The 26,944-nt window shown below is 45.7% G+C and overlaps 2 protein-coding genes and 1 long non-coding RNA gene across 3 annotated transcripts; all 3 read left to right on the forward strand.

Moving 5' to 3' along the window:
• Window positions 1–1,292: 1,292 nt before the first annotated feature.
• Window positions 1,293–2,810, forward strand: LOC139071481 (uncharacterized). Its single transcript, XR_011521365.1, has 3 exons — window positions 1,293–2,357; window positions 2,444–2,646; window positions 2,725–2,810. It is a non-coding gene; the product is annotated as an uncharacterized lncRNA (long non-coding RNA).
• Window positions 2,811–4,102: 1,292 nt separating this feature from the next.
• Window positions 4,103–5,530, forward strand: foxq1b (forkhead box Q1b). Its single transcript, XM_015971209.3, has one exon. It carries the CDS (start codon window positions 4,216–4,218, stop codon window positions 5,086–5,088), a length of 873 nt encoding a protein of 290 aa, XP_015826695.1. The 5' UTR covers window positions 4,103–4,215; the 3' UTR covers window positions 5,089–5,530.
• A 3,132-nt stretch (window positions 5,531–8,662) lies between these two features.
• On the forward strand, window positions 8,663–11,847 carry foxf2b (forkhead box F2b). Its single transcript, XM_015971210.3, has 2 exons — window positions 8,663–10,140; window positions 11,513–11,847. Exons 1-2 carry the CDS (start codon window positions 9,165–9,167, stop codon window positions 11,689–11,691), a joined length of 1,155 nt encoding a protein of 384 aa, XP_015826696.1. The 5' UTR covers window positions 8,663–9,164; the 3' UTR covers window positions 11,692–11,847.
• Window positions 11,848–26,944: the final 15,097 nt, after the last annotated feature.

The raw sequence follows: 26,944 nt of genomic DNA on the forward strand, positions 1-26,944 counted from the left end.
TTCTTGAAGCAAAAACAGATGATTGTGCAAGCAGGAAAGCATCTTCCCATCTCCTACGGCATAAAAAGGAGGTTTTTGGTGATTTTGAAAGTTTAAAAAAACATCAAAAAGAGGAGCACATCGCTGCCTCGTGCCATTTCCGCATGTGTGGGTTTTCTCCCACGGACCAAAAACATGCATGTTAGGTTGACTGGTGGCTCTGAATTGTCTCTGTGTGTCCTCGTGATGGACCGGAGACTTGTCCAGGATGTTGTCCCCCCACCTCTCACCTGGTGACCGATAAAAAGTGAGTTGCCCCTTCTTTCCACCAGAGCCGTCAGCAGCACGTTACTGCAGCAGCACGTCTTGCTCGCGTAAGCTGCTGCTTGGCCCTTCCCACGAGACGCGAAGCAGCAGGGGAGCAGCTGTCACCGACCGAGCACGAAGTCACACGAGTGACGTCGTCAGTAAACACAACAACAAGCAGGAGAAAACTACAACATGGCTCCAAAATGTTTGTGTTTTATGTTCTGTCCGTTTTATAATCGCCAATACGGCTCTGAAACACAAAGGAGACCGCTAGCTAGGTGATAACTTCTCACGGGGCCGCACAGTTAGTAACCTTTTTTAAAGTAAAGCAACCAGAAGGCAGTACGTTCTTTATTCTGAAAATCTCTGGAGTTTCGCTCCGTTTCCGCGTCCGATTTCCTGTCTTTCCTTAAAATGTCGAACTTGACCCGTTTCAGAGGCGTCGCGTGTAGAAAATAGAACCGGCGCGTAAAGGCCGCGACATGCTGCTCCTGAGACGCGGCCGACTCGCGCTGCTGACGGCTCCGGTGGAAAAGGTTCTGTTGACCACAGCGGTTCCTATCAGCAGCTATGACGTGCTGCTGCAGTAACGTGCTGCTGACGGCTCCGGTGGAAAGCCGGGGTTAGATGTTGTAAACGTTTCCTCTTTTGAGTTCAAATCCTTCAGGACTGATGAGCTAACGGCTAGTCCCAAGATCAAAGACCTAAAGTCTTCTGTCCGTTTCACTGTAAAAACCTTTATTACGCCGAGGCGTTGTTGTTTACAGATAAAAGTATCAGCTGTTGCAGCAAAGTGTGTCTTTTCTGTTGCACCCAGGGCTCGATCCAGCAGGGGTTTCTTCATATCTCCACTAAAACTGTAACAAAAACCAAAACTGTCCGCTTTGAAACGTTAATGAAACTGAGTTTGCTTTAAATTATGCAAAATGTGGACGATCTGAGCCGTTTTAGGGATACAGGTGGCGGCGTTTGGACTAGCCAATAGCCTATCAGTCTCTTTGTCTGAGCAGATGTTGTTGAGAAAGTTATCAATGGCATCATGAATATCTGTAAAAGACAGAAATGTTCCTTTCAATCAGCTTTAGCCTAAAAAAAATCCAAGAAAAATGATGTTTTCCTGATTCCTGCAGGGAAACCGCCGTTCCACCACGGAGCCGAAATTGTAACCTAGACGATGAAAACTGAGAACAGGTGTGCAGCTGCCTTTCACAGCAAATCCCTTCTCCACAGGTGTGTGTGTGTGTGTGTGTGTGTGTGTGTGTGTGTGTGTGTGTGTGTGTGTGTGTGTGTGTGTGTGTGTGTGTGTGTGTGTGTGTGTGTGTGTGTGTGTGTGTGTGTGTGTGTGTGTGTTTTGGCAGAGCGAGTGAAATTAAATACATCATATCTCACTTTTGTGAGGAGAAAAGCGACCGAACGGCGGCACACCCACCCCCCACCCCATGGCTGCTTTCCTACACTCCGGTTTTCAGCTCACAGCGGGCGTCCTCGGGAGCTTCAGAGAAAACATTTGGAGAACTTTACCTCCTGGAACAGACACGCAAGCTGTGCACAGAGTTTGATTAGGTGTTGGGTCTACGAGGAGGTCCTCTACTCAGATAAAAGCCATTTCTACTTCTGAAGCGTCCGACTTCCTGTCCAAAGACACTTTTAGACCTCGAGTTTAGAAATGTGCAACAGCATTTTGTTGCTACTAAGTCCTGATACAGCTCCTCCTAAAATACTTTTCTAATTTGTTTCATTTGAGCTGAAGGATGACGAAGCAAACCAAGAACCTTCATTTCAGAGAAACAAGCTCCTTCGGGCTTTTCAGCCTAACTGGACCAACAGAACTTCAAGTATACATGTTCACATCCTTCATGGCCTCCTCGAACCCTTCTCTTTCACACCCACACAACAAAACGCTTTAGCGTATCATCTGCATGTCATGAGTCTGCTGTTTGTCCCTCTGAGTCTCTTTGCAGGCGGGCGTGTCGGAGAGCCTCAGCTGCGGCTGATTTCCCATCAGCAAGGCCAGGGGATTTAAGGAGTGGCGTGTCCACACTCCAGCGCCGGTTGATACTCTCACCTGGGTAGCCTCCAGCCTCGTCCTGAACTTGTAATATTTTTGCAATCTTGCCCTGCTTGTCCTGTTTTTAATTGCCTGTCCTGCCTCCAGATCTACCACCGGATCCCAGCCTGAGTTCTCGTCTTTCCTGGAGTGTGAACCTCAACATCGTCACTCATCTCCCCTGGCCCTCTGCTCTCCGCCGTTCACCTGCCCTGGATACCTGTCAGCCACAGCCTTCCTGCCTCAACCCAGTTCTCCATCGACCGGACCTGACCAACCCTCTGCTCACATCCATCCTCTGTTCTGGCTCCGTAAGATCTCCCTTCCCTCTGTTTATATCTGGTTCTCTCGTTCCTGGTCTGACCTCCATGTGTTTTTCTATTTTTTAGACCCCGGCCCGGTTTCCGCTTCATCGAAGTTTCACCCTTAGTTCCTGTTGGCTTTTTCCAGCACCCGTTTGGAGCTGCGTCCTCTGTTTATTTTTTCATTTAATAAAACCATATTCTTATTTCTTACCTCCTGATTCTTTCATGTGGGTCAGGAAGCTTCCTGCGATCATAACGCTGCAATCACAATTTGTCCCCAACATCTAGGGTGATCATTAGATGGAATTCAAACATGCAGACACACCAAACTGCTCAGAGTGACGCACCGATCCGGATCTCAGACCACTCTTGGATTACAGCGGAGATTACAGCTAGTATCTAACCGTTTCTGCAACAATCTAAAGACTTGCAGAATGTCAATGCAAACACAAATAAGAGAGACAGAGTGGGAGGTTTCCAGGATTCCTATAAACAGCTGAGAGGGAAGGAGTGCCGGAGATGACAGCTTAACAAGCTCATAACTCAGCTTCAGTCTGCGGAGTCCGGCTGCTTTGTCATCTAGCTGAGGTGCTGACAGGAGAAGCGTCACTTCGACGTCCAGGCGTCGAGTTGATCAGACACCTGCGTGAGCCACGGTTCTTCCATTTTCCCTCTGTAATCTGAGTAAATTCTGAGGGAATGTGGGATTAGATTACAGCTTTGATGTGAATTCAAGCTGATTGTGTAAAAATCTAGTAAACACGACATCGCCAGGAAGGGGCAGAATGAGTAAATCTGACACACAACATAGATTTAGCTTCCTGTGTTTTATGTAAATAACATACAACCAACAGCGCCTAAACCAGGTGATTTATGAGACTTACTGAAGATGTTTGGCGGTTTTAGTTACTTGCAGCGGCCATCGGCGCCCTGATATAAATAAAAACAACTATTATTGAGTTTTTCTGATGTTCTCATAAAGAAACAAGCAAAATCGGGTGAATAGCTGCCCAAAAACCAGATTATGACAGGGTCTGAGCCAATAAACTCACTTCCTGTCTGAATAATCTGGGTTAAAGCAGATCCATTCCAAACAGGATCGACCTTAACCTCTGACCTCTGATTTAACATCAGTATGGATTCTTTTGTCTTCTTCCTGAACCTGAGAGCTTGCATCTCTTCTGTTGGGTTTGCTCTGCTTCCTTGTTCCATCAGAGCAGGATGACAGGAGCTCAGGTCAGCTGCACCTGCTGACGCTCTTCTGTGCGCAAACGTGGATTTTGTGTTTGGGATAATTAGCTGTCCCTACCTGTCCCGTCTCGCCTCCCTCCCCGCCCCTCCTCACACCGTTTTGACATACAGATACTATAGAACTTGAACGTGTCCGGGTGCTAAACCCCGCCCGTGGGCCGGCCCCCGCAGAGGCAGTATATTATAGCAGGACACGCATGTCTCCGGAGACAAATCCGTGTCGTGCAGCTCTCCGAGGCTCGGCTCAGAAACTCTCCGACGCATCAGTGCTGAACACCTGCTCCGCGCAGCCTCCGGGTCTCCGACGGTTTTGGGGGAGAAATAATGAAGCTGGAAGTTTTCTCAGCGCACCACTTCGCGCACAAGCCGGTGGAGTTGTGCATGGAGCCAGACGGGGGAGTCCCCTCCCCTCTGTCCGGGGACGAGCTGGGGTCTGACGGGGACTTCGTGGCCAACAGCCCGGCACCTGTCAGCCAAAGCGGGGAGGGCGGCAAGGGCAAGCCGTACACCCGCAGACCCAAGCCCCCCTACTCCTACATCGCTCTCATCGCCATGGCCATCCGGGAGTCCAGCAGCGGCCGCCTGACTCTGGCGGAGATCAACGACTACCTGATGAAGAAGTTCCCGTTTTTCCGGGGCAGCTACACCGGCTGGAGGAACTCCGTGCGCCACAACCTGTCACTCAACGACTGCTTCCTGAAAGTGCTGCGGGATCCGTCCAGACCGTGGGGGAAGGACAACTACTGGATACTGAACCCGCACAGCGAGTACACCTTCGCTGATGGGGTGTTCCGCCGCAGGAGGAAGCGCATCGCCAAGCGCGCCCCAAAGGAGCAGGAGAGCCCGTACATCCTGAGCGAGGACACCCGCCTCCCTGCTGCGGAGGAGAGGGTGGGGGCCAAGTTCTCCAGCTCATTCGCCATCGACAGCATCCTCAGCACGCCCTTCAGACGGAGGGAAGACGGCCACCCTGACCCGGAGAACCCCAACCCGCGGGTGTACTGGTCCCCAGGGGCCCACATGCTACCTTACACCCTGAACTATCCGGTCCCGAACACGTTCGTGTCCGCGGCGGGCTACGGCAGCACAGAACCGGGCCGGGACCCTAACCTGCAGCGGGGCATGGCCCCACCTGAGCCCGCCTTCAAGGTGCCCAGCAAGCGGCGCGGTTTCCTCATAGACTCCCTGCTGTCATGAAGCTCGTGGCCTGCTGTCACACCTGCGTGCACTTTTTGTGGGCGCGCGCAGCTTCGACGGCTGAAGCGTGCTGGACTCAGTTTGTGACCAAACTACTGTAAAGTGGAAAAACAAACATGGCGTGTTGTCAAAACAGCTCCGGCTGCGTGGTGACGAACCAAAACATTCGAGTCAGCGCAGGACATTCCTCCGTGTGCGTGCGTGCGCGCGTGTGTGTGTGTGTATTCATGGTTCATTGGTCATTTCTCTTGTTTGATGGTAACCATGTTAAAGTCTTTATTTATATTTGTATGTTTTGTATGAACTGCTGTGTGTTAATTATAAACTATTGACCAGCTGCGTTAGAATCACGCACGAACGCGTTTTCCAGAGACTGATTGGTTGACAGGTGGATTGATGCACGCTTGGTATTTTTTTTAATAAAAACCTGAAAAAACTCTGATTTTTCTCGTTTTATGATTTTATAAATAAAAACAGAAACTTCTTAGGTGTGTTCTTGATGTGTCGTGGTTCTAATTCCATGCTTTCGTTCTTTTTAAACACAGAAACAGTTTTGTTTACTTGTTTTGTAGCTACGTTTCGCCCGGCGAAACGTAGCTACAAAACAAGTAAACAAAACTGTTTCTGTGTTTAAAAAGAACGAAAGCATGGAAAACAGAAACTTGTTTTGGGACAAAGGAGAAGAAATGCTTCTTTTAGAAATAAAGTCATCACAGTAAACGTTCGCATCAGTGTTTAATCTATTAACATTCCCACCTGTTTACTTCATTTAAAACAATGTGACGTCACACCAAAACACAACAGGCCCAACAGAATAAACATTGCTCGGAACATCGGGCTGTTTTGTTCTGTGTCCCGTCCACATAAAGGTCAGAATGCGAGATCATTCTGCTCTGCTAGTCAGACTGCAGCTGCATTTCTCACCGAACATGTCAAAGAAACTAGCTCAGAGCTTTCAGAGGTTCAGCTATCAACCCCGCCTCTCAGAGACCAGAGAGAATGATGCGTAAAGGCGCTTCATCTGTCCATGAACGCGTCAGAGCCTCTTATTGGACCGGATCGTTGTTTCATCAGAACTTGATGCAGGTTAATATTAAATTAATTCAAACACGATTCAGTGATGATTATAAACAAATGAGGTGGGGTAGAGGTGACGCACCACACGGAGCGTCCAGTTGCTCTCCACGGTCCTGAAACGGACCCCGGACTCAAGAGCCGTCTGCTGGGCTCAAACATCCCAGAATAATCCCGTTAAAGTCACCGTTTTTTTTCTGTTGCGCAGATTAAATTAAAGTTTAAAATCTGTATCTGTGCACACCGATGTGACATAAAAAATTACTGATGTATTTTTATTATGATCACAACACGCCCTGTAGGTTATAAATTGTAAGTCGCTCTGGATAAAAGCGTCTGCCAAATAAATAAACAAACATTTTGATATTAAATGTATTTTTACACCAAAATATCATTAATGGGAATAATTTTTTTCCAGATTAATAAATATTTTAAATGTGGCCTTTGTTTTTTTTATGTGTAGCTGAAATTTGAATTTATTTGTTCTACTGGAATAAGTGACGTAAATATCAAGTTTCAGAATTTTTCTGATTATTTTTTGAGTTTACGATGAAATAAAACAGAATTTTATAAAATATGTGTTACTTGTACGCAAGAACTCAAACACATTTAGATTTCTATATTTATTATTTAACGTGTGAGCTCCGAACCTGCTGCTGGCCCTCGCTGGGTTTGTCAGAACCAGGTGGGTGTGAGACAGGTGACAGGTGAAGGTGAGACTCGCTTCTGTTTCAAGGGACAATGCTGCAACCTGCAGGTGAAACATCGGAACAGCACACCTGTCTGAGGTGCTGTCACGTGGCCCCAATTGTCTGAATCTGTCACTTCTGTGTGCCGCTTGCGCATGCTTCAGCCGTGCGTCTCTGTTGGAGTCGCGCGGTGCAGCTGGAGGAGGAACAGATGGCGGTCCGGGCTCATAGAGCTGCAAGAACAGTCGAAGGCACAATGTTAGGAAGTCCCAGCAGTCCTTCACTCCGGCAAAGTGAACCGCGCCTGACCTCTCAGAGTCCCGCAGAGGCAGCTCCAAAGCTCCCGGCACCGCCACAGGAAACGCAGGACAAAAGCCCGGCAGAAAATACATTACAGTAAAAAAGGCCTCCGCGCGGAGGTTCAACTGTTTCTATTTTTCTGTTTCATCACAATAAATATATACTTGTCCACAAAAACCTCATTTAAAAAAAAACCATTAATAGTTTCTGTTCTTATCATAAATACGTTTTAATTCAGAGGTTTTATTTCTATTTCACCAGAACTCACCCAGACCGGACACAGTCCAGAACCTGGTCAGAACCTCCGCTCAAAGACACAGCAGCTTCTCAATCAGACGCAACTGTCGCTGCGTGTTTCCGGCGGACAAAATTAGAAACCGGTTCGGTCCGGAATCCGCGTCTTCAAAGCGTCCAGAACAAAGATCTCCTCAGCAGACCGACGCATCCTGATCTCAGCGGGGGTCAAAAAGTTCTGATGTTGCAGGAAATTTCTGGGGTCGATGCGGGCCTCCGAAGCGCGTGCGCGCGCGCGCCGTGGACTGAAATGGTTGGATCCGCAACGCCGTTCGAAGGTTACTGCAAACGTTACTGTTTGGGAAATGTTACAAAACATTAAACCAAATAATCTCTTCAATGTGTGAAAACGGTTTTATTAGAAACTGAAGGATTACAAAATATGTATTTATCACCTTTAAAAGAGTGATAAATAAACATTCTGGAATCAGCTGATGGAACCAACAGCTGATTCCAGCTGCGCTCTCCGCGGATGTTGATGTTACCTTTATGGGACATAGAAGTCCATCATGTAGGACAAATCTGTGTGTGATGTCTCCATAGGGGAGGAAACTGTCGACGCCGCGCGCCTAATTTCGCTTTTCTCTCTCTAATGAACGGGGGCCCAGGGGACCGGCTCTGGCCCGGGGCGGTAAGCTGACACTGGAGCGCTGTGTGTGGTATCCAGAGCCGGGCTTGATGGAAAAAGCCTGCTTCCACTCATGTCAAAGTCATTTACTCAGAGCACCCCCCCTCCTCCTCACACACACACACATACATGCACGCACGCACGGCCGAGACCACCACCTCCACATCTCTCACACTCCTCGCCCCGCAGCCCGGCACCGCCACCGTTTGTTTTTGTTATCCTCGGGACGAATTTTGGGAGGAAATTAGGAGCAAATAATAAAGAAGCTGCATCTGGGTGAGGCGCTGGAGCGCGCCAAACACGCAGGGAGGAGCTGCAGCTTGTGGGAATTTTGAAACGATTTTAGGCCTTAAACACGGCTTCATTTAAGGTGGAGCGCGTGAGGAGGGGGGGGGGGCGCTGATAGGGGTGTCTGGGGGAGGTTTGATAGATGGCCTAATAGTCCATTATGGGAGAGAAGTAGTGGGTGGGAGGAGAAAAGACGAGGCGAGGAGAGGAGACGGTGAATGGACGTGAGCCAGATTTGGTGTGTGTGTGTGTGTGTGTGTGAATGGGGGGTGGGTGGGGGTGGGGGGTGGGGGGGGGGTGTTTGAATTCGTCCCTGATTTCAGAGATTTCTGAGAGCGGATAAGGAGAAAGGGAGGGGGGCTGCGAGGGCTCCTGCAGAGGGAAGACAGATTTATGAAACGGGAGGTCCAGCTTTGTGCTTTCCTCCGTTAAGGAGGTCGGTTGCCACCAGGCGCGTCACACAGCCCACTCAGCGCCGGGGTGACACCCAGTGGAGCCCCAGAGTCGAGCCGCAGCGCTGGACACTCAGTCTCCAGTGGATAACCAGCTCCCCCCACTCTCCCTTCCTCTTCCTCTGTCAGTGCGCACCCGCCGTGCGTCCTGCATGCGTCAAAGCAGCACCGTGCGTAACGGGAGAGTCGTGCGTAACTGGAGACAGGTTTCTCTCCATTTTGCGCTCGAATTCTGGGGACCACTTGTGTAGCCACTCACTTGCATCGACGCGGACAGCTGGAACTCGCCCCGCAGCGCGTCTCCTCTCCCTCCCTCTCTTTTATCTACGCCAGTTGTACGTCAGAGCTGACATGACAACCGAGACCCCTCAGCAGCAGCTGGACCCTCCGCCTCCTCTGAGATCCAGCCCGGCGTCCGGCGTCCTGCACTCCGCCATGCTGAGCTCACAAGCCGCCACGGAAAGTTCGTCCACGAGCGTCAAAGGGAAGAAGACGAGCTCCGGTTTGAGGAGACCGGAAAAGCCGCCGTACTCCTACATCGCGCTCATCGTCATGGCAATCCAGAGCTCCCCCACCAAACGGCTGACTCTCAGTGAGATCTACCAGTTCCTGCAGGCTCGCTTCCCGTTTTTCAGGGGTTCTTATCAGGGCTGGAAGAACTCCGTGCGGCACAATCTCTCCCTTAACGAGTGCTTCATCAAGCTGCCCAAAGGGCTGGGGCGGCCCGGGAAGGGACACTACTGGACCATCGACCCGGGCAGCGAGTTCATGTTCGAGGAGGGCTCGTTTCGCCGCAGACCCAGAGGCTTCCGGAGAAAATGTCAGGCTCTGAAGCCCATGTACCGGATGATGAACGGAATTGGCTTCGGGACGTCGATCCTCCCGCAGACCTTTGACTTCCAGGCTCCGTCCGCCACCCTCGCGTGTCACAGCAACAGCTACAACCTGGACATGATGAGCAACTCCATGGCAGGGGGATACGACGGGCTCAGCGGTGGCCACCACGTCCCACACATGTCCCCGAGCCCCGGATCCACGTACATGGCGAGCTGCCCCGTGCCCCCGAGCGGAGAGTACGGGCCGGACAGCAGCAGCAGCCCGGTACCGTCCTCCCCGGCCATGGCCAGCGCGCTGGACGGACACTCTCCGTACGCCAGCACATCCGCGCACTGGGCGTCCTCCAGCGGCTCCCCCTACATTAAACAGCAGCATCTGGCCTCCAGCACCCCGGCGTCCTCCGGATTGCACTCCGGCATGTCTCACTACTCCCTGGAGCAGAGTTACCTGCATCAGAACGGCAGAGACAGCCAGTCCTCCGAGCTACCAGGTACCAGACTCCGCTAAATACTTTATTATAACTATTTCCACAACATCCGCAGTTCAGTTTTATTGGGAATTTCTCTAATTAAAGTTTAAATCTGCAGCAGAAACACGGCAGACAGACACGCATTAATTATACATGACATTTGCGTGAAAGTCTGATTTAAACGACGTTTAAATGAAGGTTTTATTTGTGCAAGAATACTTGAATGTGTTTCAGTTTAATATTTGTAGTTTTTCCGTGAGAAATTGTCAGTTTAAGAGTTTAAAATTGTGATCATATTTTAGATTAGATTAAAATATATATATAAATATTAAATACGTTTGGATTCATGACCTAAATGAACTCTAGACAAAAGCTCCGTTATTCAGACATGTTATTAATAATTTGAAGCCAGTTCACAAAAATATAAATAAATGAAAGATTATTATAATCTCATCCGCCAGATATTGCAGATCCTCCTTCCACATCTGGATCATCTGATCCAGAATGTTTTGTCTAATTAACTAATATAAGTTCTGACAAGAACCCAACGAGGTCTGGAGGATTCTCAGGCGAGGGAACCAGGCCGGAGCCCGAACGGGTCCCAGAGGTTACCCAAGCAGGCCGGGCAGGTCGGACCACACCAGCGGTGGGTCCCCGCCACGAGGGACGGAAGGCCTCGTTAAACTTGCAGCGTTCAGACAGAGGCTGCGCGGACGACGCAGGCGCGGTGACAGCGCTGTCAGTCAGAGAGAGGGTGGTGTCGGCTGCCGTGGCCCGGAGGATGAAAACATTCACATCTGGAGCCCTGTGACCCCCCCTCCCCTGTCCTCAACTCATTTCTGCTTGAAATAGTAGCTCGTCAGAACCAGCAGGTCCATTAAAATAATAGTAATAATAATAATAATAATAATAATAATAATAATAATAATAATAAAACAGGGTCAGACATGTCAGGGAAAATGATCAAAAGATAAATCAGATCAAATCGAAAATTCTAATCACAAAAAAGTCATGGAGCAAATCCAGCAAAATATTATTTTATTTATTTAAAATTAATACATTCCAGTTCAAATGGCGTTGAATCAAACGGAGGCTCTTGTTTTTATTTTCTGATCAAATTAAAGAAAATATTATCTTCAACAGCTCACCTATTATTATTATTATTATTATTATTATTATTTAGGGGAATTGTTTAGATGCATTTTTTATTCCACGTGTAAGAGAAAATCTCCAACCTCAGGTCGAAATTATTCCTAACGCTTTAACTTAAAGTGAATAATTGACTTAATGGTGGAAGCAGAATGTATTTTTGATTATTCTTGGTGTGTAGATCCATAATTAATCCTGAAATGTGTGTGTGTGCGCGCGCGCACGTGCTCCCGTGTCTCCGCAGTGGGGATTCCGCGCTACCAGAGCCACTCGTCGGTGTGTGACCGGAAGGATTTTGTGTTGAACTTTAACGGGATCTCGTCGTTCCACCCTTCTGCTGGGGGGTCCTACTACCACCACCACCACCACCACCACCACCACCCGCAGAGCGTGTGTCAGGACATCAAACCGTGCGTGATGTGAGCAGCGGAACTCCATCACATCGGAACAGTCACGTGGACATCTTGGCCTTTTTATTATTATAATTATTATTTTTGTGTTATTTTGTAATTTTGAAGGATTGTCACGCGCTTGCCTCTCACACCAATGAAGGGCATGATTGAAGACCCCCCCCCCCCCCCCCCCGGCCTTTGGTAAAACCACTTTGCCTTAATTCAGCCTGAAGAACTTTTGTCTTCAAAGGAAGTTTCAAAAACTTGCTTTTTTCACGTGTTTGTGTCTGTAAAACACACACACACACCATTTATACTCCATGTAACTATGTTTTATTATAACACACACACACACACACACACACACACACACGCACACACACACACACACACACACACACACACACACCGCTTTAGGCTTTCGTGACCTACAACAAACCTTTTGCACTTATTGTATAACCTTTTTTGTGTCTTGTAAAATGAATCAATAAAGCTGATATATATTTTAGGCTAACTTCTGTTTTTATATGTTTAAAAATTGCAACAGAAATGAAATTTAGGTTAAAGGGTGAATAAAAAAGTTTGTCAGAAACAGAATTGATGTGCAGCCTGACTTATGCAGGAGTAAATCTGCCTTCTTTAACCCTTTAACCGGAGGTCAACAGCTCATTTTTAACCCCTTTATCTTATTGAGACACTAAAGCAAACAATTAAGTACAAAAATTATAAAATAGGAAGAATTTAGAAGAAAACGTTAAACGTGGCTTCATTCCTCTATTATTATTATTATTATTATTATTAACCCTTTGGTGCATAATGGTCACTACAGTGGACAGGTACTCAAAATTGTTATTTATTTGTTTTTTGCTATTAAGCACATCTATTGAAGACTTTATTGCACGTGAGCCCCTCATTTTGGACTTCAGTAAGGCAAGCCAACATATTTGATGTTCAGAATGCACGCTGTCCACTGAGGTGGACGTGTAATAAATTATTTGTAAATTATTAAATGTTACAAAAACAATTGTTGAAATGTGTTTCATTCACACCTGAAGAAGAATGAAAACAATTGTTAAAAATCATGGTTGAAGATTTCATAATTCATGCATCAAAGGGTTAATATTAATATTATTATGCTTTTATTGACATTTTCTTATTTGTTACAAAAAGAAACGAATTTCAAACACACACACACACACACATACACACACACACACACACACACACACACACACACACACACACACACACACACACACACACACACACGTTACTAATTAGTTTCCAGTCTTTTTACATAGAAAGTTTCCAGAAGTCCTTTAAGTCCTTTTGGGAATATATGTTAATCTTAGCCGGCCAACACAAATTTATCGGGACTTTATTGCTCCCTAGTGAAGGAAAAATGTAAAACAGAAGAAATTAATATTTTTGGTAACACTTTATAACAAGGATCTCTTTGTTAATGTAAATTTGTGCATTATTAGGCATTAATAAACTAATAAAGTATTAATAACTGCTCATCATTGTAATCTAATATTACAGACCTCCCTCCAGCACTTTGTCCTAATCTTACGGACACTTGATGGTTATTAATGTTAATAAAACGACCTTAAAGCGTTACCACTTTTCTTTGCTCGCCCAACGCCAGGATGTTTCTCTGAACTCCATGGTAACTAAAATATTTTGAGTTGATTGGATGAGCAATTTTAATTTCTTCAAATGTATGAGTAAAATTTATTAAGAAATTTAATTTATGAAAACGTAATAATTTCAGTATCAAAACTCAAAAAATTTAGCTAATTGATTGCCTCAATTTTTTGAGTTCTGGGAACTTATTCGGGTTTACAGTGCGGATGTCTACGTTTATTCTCACACGTCTGATTTAGTTTGTCTCAGATCTCTCGTTTAGTTTTTGCAGAGAATCTTTGTCACATGATTCCGCCATTATCTGTCAAAATGCATGTATGAATGAATTATTCATTCATTTAAGAATGTCTGCTGAAACTTTAAAGATGTGTAACAGCGGCGTGGTTATTTTTATTTGTTTATGTCAGACAGGAGATCTCACCAAAGGGCACTTCACTACAATAACACACGGAGTCACGCTGCGAGTGAGCGCAGGACGATTGGACCCTAGATGCAGAACACCACAGTACTCGAGGCTGGAGAGGTCGTTTAAATACAAAAAAATCCTTTTATTAGGATGAGAACTCAAAAACAAAGACTGTAGGACTCAAGGTCAAAAAATCTAAAGTTCCAAAGTCGAAGACAAAAGCTCACTCATGAGCCAGATCCTATAGTTTACTAGAGAGGGGGGAACAAACAACGCTGACAATGAACCAACAAACACTGAGACAGGGACAGGGTTATCCACACAGGGCTGGGGTGATAGGAGACGAGGAGCAGGTGCGTGGGGAATAGGGTACAGGTGAAACTAATAACAGAGAGGAGGAGAACGGAGCAAGCGAGGAAAGCAGACCTAACTGGGGAAGGGAACACACACACACACACACACACACACACACACACACACACACACACACACTAGGAACTGAAATAACATAGAAACTACGGTGGGGAGACTAAGAGAACATGAGGAAAACCTGGAGGGAGCTGGGGACAAAAAGGGACACGACACACGGAGACTTCAGGAAAACGCAGCTTTTTAATTGGTGTGTTATTATCCTGAAGGCATCACTGCCGCCGCAGGGAAACGTCTATTATTTTTGTGTGATTTGCTCCAAAATAGAAGAGAAATGGATGGTTCTGGTTTGTGTTTCACCAAATGAGTTCTAGCAGAGACGTTCTCAAAGAAATGAGCAGAAGAAGAACATTTAAATGTGAAAGTCTGATGAATTTTTAGCAGAATTCAAAAGTTTCTTCCATAAAAATGAAAGCAGGAACATTAGCAGACTTGGCTTTGTGGATTTGGAAAGTGTGAAACATCTTCACAGCTCCTGCAGCTCGTCTGCAGCCTCAGCTCAGGCCCGACTGACACCAAGCTGCCTGGAACAGGACGTCTGATCTGAGACGGTTTAAAGGTTCAGTTTCTTACTTGTGACAAAATGTTTCCTCTCATTGTTTATTTTTGAAACCAAACTGTTCTTGTTTTTTTTAGGCCAGAGCAACTTTCTCGCAATCTGAAAGAAATATTGGAAAGGCAAAGAGTTTCAGACGATGATTTGATGTAAAAACTTGACAAAGCATTTGATTTCTCTTTGATTCTGACAGAAAGGTTCCACGTGAGAACGTGAGGAACCCTGATGAACTTCAACAGCAGAAAATAAGAACCGAGCTGCAACTCTTCATCGGTGCCGAGCCCCTCAAGATCTGCTTTTAATTAACTTTCAGGGTCAGTGTGAGGAAAACAGCAAGATGAAAGTATTTCATTGAGTTGAAACTTTTTAGTGAGTCCCAACGTGGTTAATAAATCAAAAATCAGCTGAAGGACAAAAAGCAGGTGGACATGAAAGCCTGGGATCCTCGTTTTCTGGAAAATCCTCTAAGATTCACTAAAAGTTTCTCCTGTTGATGACTTTTTAGGAATAAAAATATTTCAGTTTAAAGGGGACACCGCCATCTAGTGGTCAGGAAGAGTACATCATAGAGAGATGGACATGCGGGGAACTCGCGCGCGCACGCGCGCGCGCGTGCGTGTGTGTGTGTGTGTGTGTGTGTGTGTGTGTGTGTGTGTGTGTACTTTTCTTTATATGTTGATGTGGACAAATTTTAACCTGTAACGTGTGGACATTTCCACATCGAGGGGACATTTTGCTGGGCCACATGATGCTAAGCACTCTAAAAGTTAAGTTAGAGGTTTGGTGTGAAGCTTTTAGTTTAGCTTTGTTTAGATTAGGATTAGGAATAGAACCCCACTGGTTATGGTAGTTGGCCAAGTGGTGTTCTCCAACAAAAAAACGAAGACTCCAGCTAAAATAGGCCCAACCAAATGTTGCATTGAAAGTGAAGTTGCTCCAGTTGATATTCCCCTGCTTCTGAGCAAGATGTCACTAAAAGAGCAGGGACAGTCCTGGACATGGAAAATGGCAAAGTTGTCATGTTCAAACAGCAAATGCCTCTTGAGCTAACTACTTCCGGACACTACTGTGTGGATGTTAGGGATGATAATGATGCAAAAGGGAGATGCAATCAAATCAAATCAAAGATACTTTATTAATCCCAGAGGGAAATTAGAGTTTCAGTACACACAATTCAGAGATCGGACATACATGGGCAAAGACACATGACAAGAATTGGTGACTGTGGTCATTCGCAACCCTGAGTCGTGCTACCTTAATAGAGATCAGAGGGTTACATGAGGATTGGTTCAGGTGGAGGGAAAAAAAGGCACTTCAGAGTTACCCTCCCACCAGGAGGGCAGCTTTGCTCTGCAAGAAAACACCTCAGACAGATATGCAACAGACTTCAGACAACACAACATAAGTGTCCACTAGGTGGGTTGGTGGGTTTGGGACTATCCCCACTTCAGTTCCTGCAGCCACGGTAAGCAGCACATGTCACCTCAGTGTGGATAGGGGGAGGGTTGCAGTGACCCTGGAACATTTCAGCGGCTTTCCCGCAGTCCTGCCCAGGCTGGGAAAGGAGGCAGCATTGAGTTGCCATAGCGACAGCACATTCCACATATCTTCTGAGGGGGGGAGTTTTCGTTGTAGCCTTGCAGGCGCAAGGACGCCAGATTCCAATTAAAATGGTAAATGGCCTGTATTTGATATAGCGCCTTCTAGAGTCCTGTTCTGGAACCCCCCCAAGGTGCTTTACAACACAATCAGTCATTCACCCATTCACACACCCATTCACACACTGATGGTGATGAGCTACAATGTAGCCACAGCTGCCCTGGGGCGCACTGACAGAGGCGAGGCTGCCGAGCACTGGCACCACCAGTCCCTCTGACCACCACCAGCAGGCAACGTGGGTTAAGTGTCTTGCCCAAGGGCACAATGACAGCAACAGACTGAGTGGGGCTTGAACCTGCAACCTTCCGATTATGAGGCAAGCACTTAACACCTGTGCCACCGTCGCCCATTGTTAGAAATTGTTTTGGGGCCAGACAGAGATAATTTCCTCTCTGTCTTACAGTTTGTTGGTCCTCAACCTCTCAAAATCCCAATAATGGACGTTAATCTATCCCAATCCGTGCTGATTCGTCCACTCAATCCTTGATGGCATCCATCTTTTGTGCCAAAGAATAAATCTCGGCCAAAGTCCCAAGCTTACGATTCTTCTCGACAATTATTTGAGTCTGTGAATTCACAGCGCGGTGCAATCCATCTCTGAACTCCGGGATCAGGCCAATATTCCTCAACAGCTCGTTGATTTTCCGGTAAGCCAGGTAGCCTCCAAGGCCAATGAGCAGGAAACCTGACACCAACACCACGAATATCCACACGTCTTCAGAGTCCTCCACAGACAGCTGAGATAAACAAATCAAGTTCCACGGTTTCCAGGAGTCCATGATGTGTCCAACTGGGTCTGTACCGGCAGGACATCTGGGAGCCCCTTCTCCCGTTCTCATCGTTGAAAAATATTTATCAATCGCATTGAGAGACCAACTGACGAGATCCATTTTAGTGAATTTCAGTTTCCAGTTTCCAGAAAAATGCAGAAGCAGCCGGGCACCCAGCACCCAGAGACAGACAAAGGCCTTGAGGATAAGATATGGAGGAGAGGAGGAAAAAAGCATCTGCACCCTCCAAGAGCCGGTAGAAAAAAACTGAATGAAGGTGACTTGCTTATGGTCACAGCAGAGATGCCATTGAAAGAAAAACATTGAGTCCTAATGAAGCTACACAAGCAGTTTGGCCATGAATCTGCTGACTAATCCAAAGCTCTGGAAACAAGGATAAAGATTGTTCAGTCATTCTGCAGGAGGTCGATCGTGACTGTGAAATATGTCAAAAACACACCAAGACTAAGCCCAAGCCTGCTGTTGGTCTGCACTTGGCTTCAGAGTACAATGAGACTGTGGCAATGGATCTGCATGAGCTAGAACCGGGAGTATGGTACCTACACATCATCGATCACTTCACACCTTTCAGTATGGAAACATTGTAAGAAGTAAGAAGCCTGCAGAGATTGTCAACTCTTTGATCCACTCATGGATAAGCATCCACGGTGCACCCGAACGGATCCACACAGACAACGGTGGAGAATTCAACAACGAAGAAATCAGAGACATGGCGGAAAAGTTCAACATAGAGACAAAAACCACGGTGGGATACAGTCCTTGGAGTAACGGTTTACTGGAGAGGCACAACATGACATTAATGGAGGTCCTTCTGAAGGTAAAAAAAGAAAACGACTGTACTTGGCAAACTGCTTTAGACTGGTCTCTTATGGCCAACAATTGTATGATAAATGAACATGGTTATAGCCCATACCAACTTGTATTTGGACAAAATCCCAATCTACCCCCTGTGTTGGTAGATAAACCACCCTCTCTAGAGAGCATTTCCATGACTTCTAGAGCAGGACAACACCTAAAAACATTACATGCTTCTAGAAGAGCTTTCACAGAGGTGGAATGTTCAGAGAGAATAAGAAGAGCACCACATAAACAACTCGGACCAACAGATGAAAGCATGCGACAGGAGATCGAGTGCTACAAACGAGCAGACAGTACTGAATGGAAAGGCCCAGGTGTGGTGATTAGTCAGGATGGTGCTGTGGCGTCCTAGTTAGGGCACACAGACCCAGCGCCAGAGGACTTCACCTGGAGGGGCAGTGGGTTTTTCTGGGGGGGCCTGGTAAACCGTGTTTTTATCAACCCCTTTGCATGTTTATAATCTGTCCGGTGGACGTTACATACATATACTTCCAGGTCAAATCCGCCGTTTTGCGTCACCAACTTGTTCTACATAACTAACTGAAAAGCTAAGATTCTTCATTGTTTTATTCCGATTATGTATGCCTATTAAAGATGCAATCAAAACTTAGGACAAAGTAACCAATTTTACTGAACCAATACTTGCAACTCACCGTTCTTAGCTGCGCCTGCGCACCACAGTCACCATCTCAAAACAATCCTAACGTCCAGTTAATGTTCTCCAATAACGTACTTAGTCCACAAGTCTTCTTCCAAATCCTGCCCTGCAGCTTGATACCCTAGTAAATTCTTCTTTTTGCACGTATTTCTCATAATGTTTACATCACGAATACCAGTTAGCATCAGGTTAGCATGCTACTTCTTGGCTGCGTGCTTCTTCTTCAGGGTAAACATTGACTTGGTGCGTTACTGCTACCAGCTGGTAAGAAGTGTAAACTAGGTCTTGTAAACAAGATTTAGAAAATCTAGTGTTTTCTTTCTAAAAAGAGAACAGACAACCCTGTATTTAAGATGGTTCAAAAACAGTTTCAACTTTAATATGCGTTTTAAAACATTTGAATAAAAAGGACAGCAGACACCCCTGAATTCAAAATGGTAACAAAGAGTTTGATGAGGAATGAGAACGAAACTGTCTGCAGGGGAAACAGTATGCTGCATCTGTTTTCACTGAATACTCCAACCATGTTCTATTTTGGTACCATGATGAAGAAAAACTATGTTTTTTCCCAGAGAAAAGTCGAACTGGATTATTTTCCAGGCACACCTGATTAGGCTTATCCACCCCGAGGTCATCTGAACAGAGTTTTATGTTGGTGCTGCTGCCACTCAGTGGCGCAATTGCCTGCCGAGACTGTGCTGGAGGCACGGAGAGAGGAGGAACAGAAGCGCTTGTAGCTGCAACTTCTGGCTGCACTTGCCTCTTTGATGATGCGTCATCCCTGCTTGTGCTAGCATTGTTTTTCTGTTTGCTAAACCAAGCTCTGATATCCATTTTAGCAAGCTACTGTACCAAAGCGTCTTCTTCTACTGCATCTAAAACTGTCGATTAGTAACCTAGAGCGCCCTATGTTGATCGTCTCGAGCCAATACATTTGCATGAGGTGTTGTAATCTGTCCTGGGCGGGCCAGATCGGCAACTAGGCGGGCCGGGCCCGCTCAGGCCCGACCTTGAAGCCGGGCCTGAGGGCACACCAGTCCAGACTACGTAAAGTGAACATTCAAGATGAAGACAAGCATGTACAGCTTACTGTTCATGCTGAAAATGTCGAAAAGGAGATGGTTCACACAGAGATGATCGATAGTGCAGATGATGACCTGAGTAGGAACAGGGAAGAAGAACTCACTAAAAATATAGAAACAGTTGAGACACACAACCAAGGAGACATAGATAATGAACCAGAGGGTGATGGAACAAGTACTGGATCTCACATTGATGAAATGCGAACAGCAGGTCAGATGATCCCATTTACAAACACAGATGATGGTGCTCAACGCACAGCAAGAGTTTTAGGCAGAGCAGGAAAGGCGAAGGTACAGGTACAATGTACAGTATAGCACCAGACAACAGAGAGGGACAAAACACGCTTTAGATTTGTCTCAGGTTAACAATCTGCACACTGAAGTTGAAGGTACAGATGCTCATGCATTGATCAGCAATAGCAATGGGTACCGAATTCGGTACTTTTTAAAGTACCGACCGAATTCCATAGTACCGACCAAGCACCGATTCACGTCATTTGAAACGGTGCCTCGTTTCGGTACCCGTCCTTCATAACGAGAACTTGCCTAGACAGCTGCGCATGCGCAAGAGCGTTATGTCGTCGGTCGCTGCGAGCGAGTTGTAAACAGAGCAGCATGGTAGAAAGAACGCACGCCAAAGCTTGGGTCCACTTCACTAAATGTGATGGGTAACTGGGTGATGATGAAACCAGCGACAACGATCTAAGTGAGACATCCTCATCTTAATCTGCTCCGGTAGGTAAATAAAATGTTTAAGATAACGTTAGCTTGATATGTTAGCTTCCGTTTCGCTAATGGTGCGTTCGCTTTCTCCTCGGAACTCCGATTTTCCAACTAGAAGATGAACGCGCTCTAAAGTTTGGCTTCACTTTACTAAATGCGACGGGTGATTGGGTGAAGATGAAACCAGCGACAACGATCTAAGTGTGAGGCATCATCGTTTTAATCTGCTCCAGCAGCTAAATAAACTGTTTAAGATAAGGTTAGCTTGATAAATTAGCTTCCATTGCCACCATTGTTATCAGCTAATGGTGCGTTCGCTTTCTCCTCAGAAATTCTAACTTCCCAGTAGGAAAAATCAAATGAAAAAAGATGGCAAAAGGAATGAAGATACACAGTAAATTTAGTTCACAGTAAAGATGTTTGCTTCAGTTTAATTATCAGCTAATAAAACTACAAGGACGATGTTAAAATACAAACAGTTGTATGTTATTTATACTATATTTGTACTTAAGCTCAGCAAAAAAAATGTACTTACGCCAAGTAGGTTTGTGATCTATCAAACATGGAGTACGCACAGCTGCACGCAATCTCCGCTTCATAAATCAGAGACTAATGAGAATGTTTCTCAGCTGCATTTTAGTCACATCCCGCCCTCACCACGCCCACTTACTGCCATAAATGGTCAATGCAAAGTGCCTTGTGGATCTCATGCATATACATAAGCCGGCTGTTGCAGCGCTCCGCCAATGACGACGGCGACCGTCAAGACAGATCAAGGAAGCGCAATTTCACAGAAGCAGAAGTTGAGGTACCTGTAGGTGAGGTGGAGAAATGAAAGGAAGTGCTTTTGCAAAACAAATAAGAGAAAATCCACAGAGTGGCACAGTGTTGCTGAAGCCGTCAATACTGAGTTCTTCAGAGAGATCTATGGCGGATATAAAAAAATGGTCCAATTGGGATTCGATCCCTTGATCCCCAAGTGAAAGTCACGCACACTAACCAGTCAGCCAAACAGAGATCTCCCCTGTTCAAGTAGCCAGGGCGCATTTTCAAGGTCAAGGTCAAGGCCAATTTTATTTCTAGAGCGCATTTACAGCAGCAAAGCTACACCAAAGCGCTGTACAAGGTACAACAGATCAACAATAAAAACCTAAAATAGGATGAACACACAACAGTCACAATCTGTAATAAAAACTGTTAAAAACTATTAAGATGCTCAAGTCAGCCTGCATTAAAAGCCAAATTTAAAAAAAAGCGTCTTAAGAAGGGATTTAAAATGCTCTAGATTCTGTGTGGTCCTGATGTTGAGAGGCAGCTTGTTCCACAGTTTGGGCCCAACCACAGAGAACGCTCTGTCGCCGCGAGTCTTGTGGCGGGTTTTTGGAACTGTTAAAAGAGCTTGGAAGCTGGACCTCATGGTTCTGGCAGGGAAGTAAGCGGACAGCAGCTCAGAGATGTAAACTGGGGCCAGGCCATGAAGGGATTTAAAAACAAAAAGTAAAATTTTAAAATGGATCCTGTAAGAGACAGGAAGCCAATGGAGAGAGATCCGAACCGGGGTTATGTGATCCCGCTTGCTGGTTCCAGTCAGCAAGCGGGCCGCTGCATTTTGGACCAGCTGAAGTCGGTGTGGGGAGGACTGGTCCAGGCCAGAATACAGGGAGTTGCAGTAGTCCAATCGGCAAGACACAAACAGGTGGATGACATGTTCGAGGACATAAGCAGGAAGGTATGGCTTCACCTTTGCTATCTGCCTTAAATGATAAAAACCTGATTGGACCACTGCACTCACCTGTCTGTAAAGATTAAAATAACCGTCTAAAAACACAACAAGGTTTTTAACACAGGGTTTTAGAAAACCAGAACAAGGACCAAGAGGACTAACTACGTTGTTTAAATGATTAGGACTGGCAAATAGTAAAATTTCTGTTTTTTGATTGTTGAGCTTAAGAAAATTCATGGACATCCATTGTTTGACGCTTTTTAAGCATTCCAGTAATGAGCCAATTGACCTGGCATCACTAAGTGGCAAATAGATCTGAAGGTCATCAGCAAAACAGAGAAAAGTAATTTTATACTTCTCAAAAATAGAGCCTAAGAGGAGCATATACAAAGAAAAAAGTGCTGGACCCAAAATGGAGCCCTGAGGCACCCCACATGTCAGAGGTGCTGTTTTCGAGGTAAAAGGTCCCAGATTAATGGAAAATGACCTCTTGTGAAGGTAGGATTTAAACCACTGGAGAACAGCACCTCGGAGACCAACACATGACTCTAGGCGGGACAACAAGATGCCGTGATCGACGGTGTCAAAAGCAGCCGCCAGATCAAGTAAAACCAAAGCTGCTGACTGGCCTGAATCAGCAGTTAAAAGAAGGTCATTAAAAACTCTTAAAAGAGCACTTTCAGTGCTATGATGGGGCTTAAAACCTGACTGAAAATTTTCTGAAATGTTGTTAAGGGACAAGTAGTCCTGGAGCTGAGAGTAAACAACTTTTTTGAGAACCTTAGACAGAAAAGTCAGTTTTGAAACTGGTCTAAAATTAGAGAGAACAGTCTGGTCAAGATTTGGCTTTTTGAGAAGAGGCTGAACAATGGCCTGCTTAAAACACTGGGGAACACGACCTGAAGAAAGGGAAGTACTAATTAACTTCAGGATGAAGGAACCAACACTGTCAAACGCTTTTTTAGCATAAAAGATGGAAGACAGTCCAAGGGGCAGTAAGAAGATCTCAAGTGGTGAACAATAGGCCTATCTGATAATTCCTCTAAAGAGAAGTTCAAATTGGCACCAGGAGGAACAGCACTGAGGAAAGGAGCTATGGTCAGAAACAGAAAAAAATGAAATGGAGGAACTAATCTCCTGGACTTTATGAAAAACGCCTGGACATAAATTTTGTGAGGGAGCAACACCGCTGTCATTTCCTGGATTAACAATACTGTTAAAAACTTTAAAAAGAACCTGGGGTCTATGGCTGCTTGCGAATACCAGGTTACACATCAACTGAGATTTAGCTGATTTTACACAGTTTTGAAAAGCAGACAAACATTCCCGCAGCGACTGCAGGGATACATGCAAACCGTCCTTGTTCCAGCGCGTTGGCACTCACGGCTGAGTGCACGGGTGGCATCGTTCAGCCATGGCTCCGATTTTGATTGAGAGCGCATCGCTTTAAGTGGAGCTACAGAGTTTAAAATGTCAGAACATGTCCTATTAAAACAGTCTGCCAGATCGTCGACACAATCCGACGAAGAATCGATTACTCCAGAGTGAATAAAAGCAGCAGAAAAATCCGACACAGCCGTATCATCTAGAGTTCCTCTCCACACAGGAGCAGGGTTCTTCATCACAGGGCGGTGCAGTTCAGCAGTAAACAGAACGGGAAAGTGGTCAGAGATCCCACGATCAGTTATATCAGCAATGTTGATGTCCAAACCATGATAGTAGCAGGATGTGACCTTTCTCGTGTGTCGGTGCAGTGACCCACTGAACCAGATTAAAAGACTGTAAAACATTTAAAAACTCCTTGACCAAGTTTTTTTTTATCACAGCATGAATATTAAAATCACCAACAATTAAAAACGAGTCAGATTTAAGTGCTACCCCTGCCACAAAGTCAGAGAACTCTTTGATGAAGTTTCTGTTTATCTTTGGAGGTCGGTAGATGAGCGCACAGAGCACTGGTGGAGCCAGACGCAGCTCAAAAAGCTGGTATTCAAAGGCTGTAAAGTACTCCGTCTGAAGGGGCGTGTCCAGGGAGTGTTCTGGGGTAGCACATGCTCTTGGAATCTGATTGGCCACCCCAGGTGCCACCACACTGAATTTCCTTTAAATAGGCTTTTCATTGTCAATAAAAGGCCTGGGGTAAAACAAACAAACAAACAAAAAAAAAAAAAGCATAACCATTTGTGCCACCCATGCACAAAGTTGTGCCTCACCTGGGCCACCCCATTTAAAAAGATCTGGACACACCACTGCTGTCTGAGGCGTTATATTGCAGCGAAAATTAGTTCACAGAGAGGCATGACTCACCGCTTCGGATCCACGACTCCGTCAAAAACATAAGATCAAGCTGATGTGTCTTAAAAAACGTTTTGTTTACCAGCGATCTGGCATTTAGTAGAGCCATCCGGATGGAAACATCCACATTTAAATCTAGAGTACGAGGCAAGGCGCGAAGGTTGGAAGAATCCACGCTGCGTCTACTGTGACGCGGCCGCTTGGAGCGATGAGTGACAATCAGCTGATCCGCCAGCTATAGTCGCCAGGCGTAACCGAGCGGATCCATCAAAAGGTAAAATCCAACGAGCCCGAAGTTCCATCGGTGGCAAGTCGAGTGGCTCTTAGTCTCACCAGCAAGCGCGCTTTCCGCGTTTCCTAGGAGGCCTTTTCCAAGGAGAACAAGGGATGAGACGTGACTGGTTAGGTGCGGCAGTCACAGGTGGAGGAGGAACGCTGGAAGACTGTCCTTCCGCTGAGTGAGTGTTCCAAAGTAGCTCGTAAGACGCATTGATCTTGAAAAGTGACTGGCGATTATAAACAATAAGACTTGAGACATCTCGAAACAGTGGAAATAAAACACATAAAAATAAACAAAAGCGAAATGCCGAGAGACGTGTCGCCGTGCACCCCACTGGCGCTGCCATCTTCCCTCATCTCAGCCAATCGGGTCACGGTGACAGGACACGCACTGTCACAGACGCATGCATTCTGTCTCAATCTGTCCCCCTGCTGATATTCTGCATTCTGTATTCTGCTCCTCAGGCTGTGTGTGTGTGTGCGCGCGCGCGCGTGTGTGTGCATGCGTGTGTGCGTGTGGGGGTCTTGTTCTGTGTGAAAACGAAGCGGTACAAGTGATAATGCTGCAGGATTTCATAACTGTACCTTCTCAGCAGCAGCACTGCAGGTGCTCTCCATGTCCAACATGTGCGTAAGCCAGGTCCTTAGTCAACTTAAAGTTGTGCACATTTTTCCGCTATTTTTTCTTTCATAAATCCCAAAGTTTGCATGGAAAGTTGCTTACGCAGTTTTCCGACCCCGTTTTGTGCGTAAGCTAGCTTGATAAAAGAGGCCCCAGCTCTCCGAACAGAGTGTGGGAGGCTGTAGTTGCTTCAGCATGAAACGTTGATCGTCATCAGATCAAGACACGGACAGAGTCCATGAGTGGCGGGATTATTCAAGTGGTGCTCGCTGCAGAACCACAAAGGTGGAGCTGCACCAGAAGGTGGAGCTGCACCAGGGTCAGCCCCACCCATTCCAGAGTCAGCCCCGTCCATTCCATCAGAGTCAGTACAATTCCTTCCAGTTGTCAGACTTGATAGCATTCTGGAACCAAAGAGGGTTTTATAGCTAAAAAATACAAGATTGAGGACGGAGGTGAGAAGTTAACTGAACAGTTTTTGTAAAGGTTCTATATAATTAAAAATCTAACTTTTGGAACTTTTTAATCATGTTATATTGTCATTTCCTCATAAGAAACACGCCAAAGCCATTTTTGGCCTCATTCATGCATTTTCCTCCCATCTCAGCTTCAATTTGGTCTCCTCCCCTGAAGTGGGTCTGGTCTTGGTTCTCAAATCTGGATATTCTGTGAATTTTCTGACAAATTATTTCTGAAATGACTTCTACTGAGACACCGCCAATAAACCATACATCCCATCTCAGAGACACACTGGATAGGACAATTACATGTAACACCACTTACTTCATATCAGATGTGGTGGGGTAGGGGCTATGGAGGCAGGTTGGCATATAGTTTTGCGCAGGTTCGACTCCCAGTGGCAGAAATCTTAGGTAGATTACAACCCCTTTTCTTAATTTCTAGCTACACTTGCCAGTACTATGTTTACAACAATTTACTGGTATACCGTTTACAATACAATGACTAATGTGTTTATTTATTTATTCGTTTATTTAGCCAGTGTGAGTCCATTTGTGAGCAGAGTTTCAACTAAAATGCTGTTTAGGAACGACCAAATTCAAAGAACTTTTAGAGACATAAATATTTTGCTGAAAATAAACATTACAACTAAAATATAAACAAATTCAATGTTTCAGCTGGCTAAATAGATTGATGCCGACCTCACCGAGAATCGAACCAGCATCAGCTGAGGGGGAAGCAAAATTTGCTTCAGATGATCTTACCACTGGACTACCAGAGCACATATGACAGTCACTCATGCTGTTGCCCCACATTATTGTTAGAGCGGCTGTGGGCAGATATCTGCTAAAAGAAATCGTTTCATTTCAAGATGTATTCAGGCTTTGTCATGTAGCAAGTTATATTTATCTTGTTTAATTGGAGCATTAACATTTGTAAAGTAGTAACAGCCATAATTCATGTGGGTCAGGTTAGTTTGCGATGAAGTTGGAAAACAAAAACGGAAGTCAGTGGGCTAGGCTGAGTTTGCGTGAATGGGCGGGGCTGACCCTGGTGCAGCTCCACCTTATGGTGCAGCTCCGCCTTTGTGGTTCTGC

Source organism: Nothobranchius furzeri, chromosome 8, assembly GCF_043380555.1.
Source record: "Nothobranchius furzeri strain GRZ-AD chromosome 8, NfurGRZ-RIMD1, whole genome shotgun sequence".
NCBI lineage: Eukaryota > Metazoa > Chordata > Actinopteri > Cyprinodontiformes > Nothobranchiidae > Nothobranchius > Nothobranchius furzeri.

Excerpts from the sequence above, each read along its gene's own strand:
- foxq1b (XM_015971209.3), top strand. The coding sequence starts at position 4,216 with ATGAAGCTGGAAGTTTTCTCAGCGCACCACTTCGCGCACAAGCCGGTG.
- foxf2b (XM_015971210.3), top strand. The coding sequence starts at position 9,165 with ATGACAACCGAGACCCCTCAGCAGCAGCTGGACCCTCCGCCTCCTCTG. Across the intron at positions 10,141-11,512 it reads CCAGTCCTCCGAGCTACCAG|TGGGGATTCCGCGCTACCAG; the intron begins GTACCAGACTCC and ends GTGTCTCCGCAG.